Source organism: Musa acuminata, chromosome BXJ1-8 (assembly GCF_036884655.1).
Source record: "Musa acuminata AAA Group cultivar baxijiao chromosome BXJ1-8, Cavendish_Baxijiao_AAA, whole genome shotgun sequence".
In the NCBI taxonomy this organism is placed as follows: Eukaryota; Viridiplantae; Streptophyta; class Magnoliopsida; order Zingiberales; family Musaceae; genus Musa; species Musa acuminata.
In genome coordinates this window covers 46,862,501-46,866,538 of record NC_088334.1, presented here as the reverse complement: position 1 = coordinate 46,866,538, position 4,038 = coordinate 46,862,501, and the positions used below count along the sequence as shown (strand labels likewise).

At 38.5% G+C, this 4,038-nt stretch overlaps 1 protein-coding gene across 1 annotated transcript in view; it reads right to left on the bottom strand.

The window, feature by feature from the left end:
• Positions 1–4,038, bottom strand: part of LOC135588284 (ADP,ATP carrier protein 1, mitochondrial-like) — a 4,760-nt gene continuing 722 nt past the window's right edge. The window contains exons 2-4 of the mRNA XM_065080342.1: positions 1,965–2,477; positions 896–1,267; positions 1–548 (exon numbers count right to left, since the gene is read on the bottom strand). Coding sequence (XP_064936414.1) covers positions 252–548; positions 896–1,267; positions 1,965–2,471 — 1,176 coding nt within the window. The 5' untranslated portion in view covers positions 2,472–2,477 and the 3' untranslated portion in view covers positions 1–251. The remainder of the gene's footprint in view (positions 549–895; positions 1,268–1,964; positions 2,478–4,038) is intronic.

Below are 4,038 nucleotides of genomic sequence, written 5' to 3'. Positions count from 1 at the left end.
TAACAGAAGATGACTATTTAATCCAAGTCTTGACAACTTCATTAATGCCATCAAACATATATTGTTTGACAGGACCACTATCATCTAAATTGAAAATTATCAAGGTTTGGGAGAACAAACCTCCACCAAAAAATTGTAATGAGAATCTCCCTCAACAGAACTTATTGAAATTTTAAAAAAAAATGCCATCCAGATTTGCATCTGGTTTAGAGAAAATTGGTTTTCAATTTCATAAAATATTATGTGTATCCTTAAGCACCACCTGAACCATACTTCTTTCCAAAAAGAACGAGCTGAAGTTTGTCATAACCAGCAAGCACACCTGCACCAGCAACTGCACGGAGAATATTAGCACCTGCACCCTTGAATAATGATTTGGCTCCCTCATTCTTCAGGATCTGGGAGAAAGCATCTAAAGAGCTCTTGTACTTGACAGCTTCTCCAGATGTCATCATCATTCTTCTCCTAACAGTATCAATGGGATAAGATGCAAGTCCAGCACCATTTGTGATCAACCAACCCAAGGCAAAGCTTGCGAAGAAACTATCCTGCATTTGCAAATAAAGGCGAATCAGTTGTCAGCAAAGATACAATTTTAAATGCAGTAGGAGGACAAACAGAAAACTAAAACTGATGGAAGATTTAAAACTGTCATTAAACTGGAATCACTTAGTTTCATGTTTTTGGAGCCATGTAATTACAACTTTCAAAATTCAAACAAAAGTTCTCCAACTGATACAGAGACAAGTTGCAATTATATCCAAAACCTTATATCCATGTTGATTACTTTCGTTTACAAAATTTAAGAACCAAAGTGCTAAAAACCAATATTTATATCTAGCACAAAATGAAACATGGGAGTTGGTAGAATATGCAGAAAGCTAGAGATACAGACCTGCAGCTTTCCTGTGAGGAGCACTGGCTTTAGAGAATCATACATTCCAAAGTAAAGACCACGATATACTATGATCCCAACACATGAAATGTTAAATCCTCTGTAAAGTCCAGCAACACCATCTGACTGCAATGTCTTCCGGTACACATCAACAAGGCCATTGAATTGCCTTTCACCACCCGTCTTTGCTGCCTTTGCATCATTTGCCAAACGAGTACGAGCATAGTCCAAAGAATACACAAAAAGCAGAGAAGAAGCACCGGCTGCACCACCTGAAGCAAGGTTGCCTGCAAACCATTTCCAGTACCCATCTTTGTCTTTCTTGAAGTTAAACATCCTCTTGAAGTAGTCCTTAAATGCAAAGTTCAAAGCCTGGCAAGTAATAGTCTTTGTAAGTACAATTATTAACATGACAAAATGCAAAGATTAGTACACAATCTGTATGTTATTTCAAAGAGTAACAAAATCAATGATGACACAAATCTGCTTTTCTCATAGCTCAAAGTATTTTGCAGAATCTCCAGACTTTTGTTTTCTAATGAAGTTGAATAGCAAAAAAAGGAATTAAACTAACATATAAAAAGATTTAACAATCTCAAACAGTGACACTAAGAAAGAAAGGGAACACCTAAAAAATCAATCACGTTAATGCAAATGCTTCAACCTCACTTGGTTGGTTGTGCCAAACCACTGCTAGCATATTGCTTTATCAAATGTAAATCTCAATCTACATTCAAACACCAACAATTCAGTAAAACACTGAAAGGACACATGAAATGCACTGCCAGAAGAGCTTCACCATGGAGCTCAAGGTTAAATTACATATTAAATCTACAGGCTACATGACAAATCTAAAGAAATGATGTGTGCCCAAAGCTCCAACTGTTGATAACCTTGAAACTTGCAAAAATAAGAAGGCACAGAATTGAACTTGACTTAAACCTAGAGAATGTAAACCATTTAGATCATGCTTAATGACACTAGTAGTCTATACATCATGCTTTCTGAGGAACTCCCTCCTGCTGGATTAAAGGAACATGATATGACAGCACCAACACACAGAACTTACCTGAGTGGGAAAATAACGAATGACATTAGCTGTATTCCCTCTCCATAGAGATCCAACACCCTCATCTCTGATCGTTCGGGCAAAGCAATCAGTAATTCCTTTGTAAGGTTCAGAGAGACGACCAGTCTTGATCATCTCATCTTGGTTCTGGATCAGTAGTTTCACACGTTCAATTGGAGCAGCAGCAGTCTTGGAAACCGCAGCAGAAACTCCACCCATAAGGAAGTCTATAGCAAAGCTTGCAAAACCTTTTTCGGCAGGAGCATTGGCAAAAACAGGTGAGACAGATGTTACAGTGGGCATTCCACAGTTAGCACTGCAGAACTGCATGTATGGTTTCTGAAAATCCTGATTAATAAAGTTTCCTGTTGTAATGCGCCTCTCATACAAAGATGGGCCATAGAAGCTACGATTCCGAGCATGTAGATCTTGTGAAAAGTAGGATCTAAGATGGAACTGGCCTGCAACCTTCTGGCTCACTGTTGGGTGGTTAACCTGATCTGCCATTACTTCCTAAAAGAATATAGAGAAGAATCTATTAGTTCAGAGGAACATTTTTCAAGATTCAAATAATTTGTTATTCCAGAAGTCCAATCATAAAAACACCATGAACAACCAACTCAGTTAAATAGGAAGAACAATTAAGAATTATTAATGTCTGGTTTGCTGGTGGAATTAATATGAATAAGTTAACAACATTGCCATGAGATCAAATAAATATAAAAATGAAGAACTGTCATCTGTGAATAACTAAATGTCTCCCCTATTTGATCTAGATTAAGACAAAAAGTAGACCAGACCTGTGAATCACAAAATAAACAGTAACCTGTTGTTACTCCACCAGTCAACTAACTGAAAGAATGAATTGGCTAGTTGAAAAACATAGCTAAGGCAGCTTTTTTCCACATTGCTACCGCAACTTCAGTGTTACTCAATTAGGGTTATGGTTTTAGTTTTTTATTTCTGCTTTGTGTTCCCCTGGGAACTCCAATGTGTCAGTGGATATCCTGCTGAACGCATCTTTCACCATTGATGATGCCAGAGAGGTTGCCTCAACCAAGAACCCCTGGATTGTAAATAATCCTCGTAGCAGATGGCCAAACTTTTTCTATGTTAATGAGATGAGGAATTTTCAACTTATGGCTGATCTTATTAGAGAGGGATCCTGGGATATGCATTTCCTTTAATCTGTTCCACTCCACCTTAGTTGACAGAATCCAAAGGATTCACATTACTCTTACATCCTATAATTATAAACGGGCCTGGACTCCACAAACTTTAGGGATTACCATATCTAAAGACCTATCAGTTTTTACAAGAGAGGCAGAGTAATGAAACTAGCAGGTGGGAGGAATGGAAGGCAATGTGGAGCTCAAATGCACTGCACAAAGGTTCTTTTGTGGAAACTCTTTTAAAGAAGGTTGTCAACTTCCGAGCAATCCTCAAAGGTTCTTCGCTGCTATCCTAACAACTTCCCAGACGGATTTCACCGATCATATTTATTTTCAGTTTAGGGAAGGGTGGCTACAGGGAGATCGGCATAAGAGGGTTTTCCCCTGGACAAGGAGTCTTCAAGCATAATCAGGGCTATTATTGTAAATTCCCTGTGGTTGATTTGGAAAGACAGGAATAATAGTCTCCCACCTAGTGTCATCTGGTACATATCCAAGCTTCTCTTACAAAAAAGACAGACTGTGCAATCTGAGAGTCCAAGGCTAATAATGTCTTACAATCCATCAAATATGCCCAATTACAGGGCTATTCTTTGTTTAGATTGTCAAGGCTCATTTTCCTCTAATCTTGAACATGCAGGTTTAGGCTGTGGTACAGAAAGCCCAAGGGGTGATAGTTGCTACTGATTGTGCAATGCACGTCGCTTCTGATGCCCTACAAAGGGAGTGCTGAAGCACTTGGGAGGGAGGGATTTCAGAGGGTGAAGCAGGAAGGATTAAGAGGTCTGGGTGCGCATTGATGTTTTAAAGATTGTCCAGATTTTCAACAAGAGTTCCAAAATCCCATGGCACATTGATGTGGATAAAGTATAGATACAGATCCAATAATCTTTATATATTTA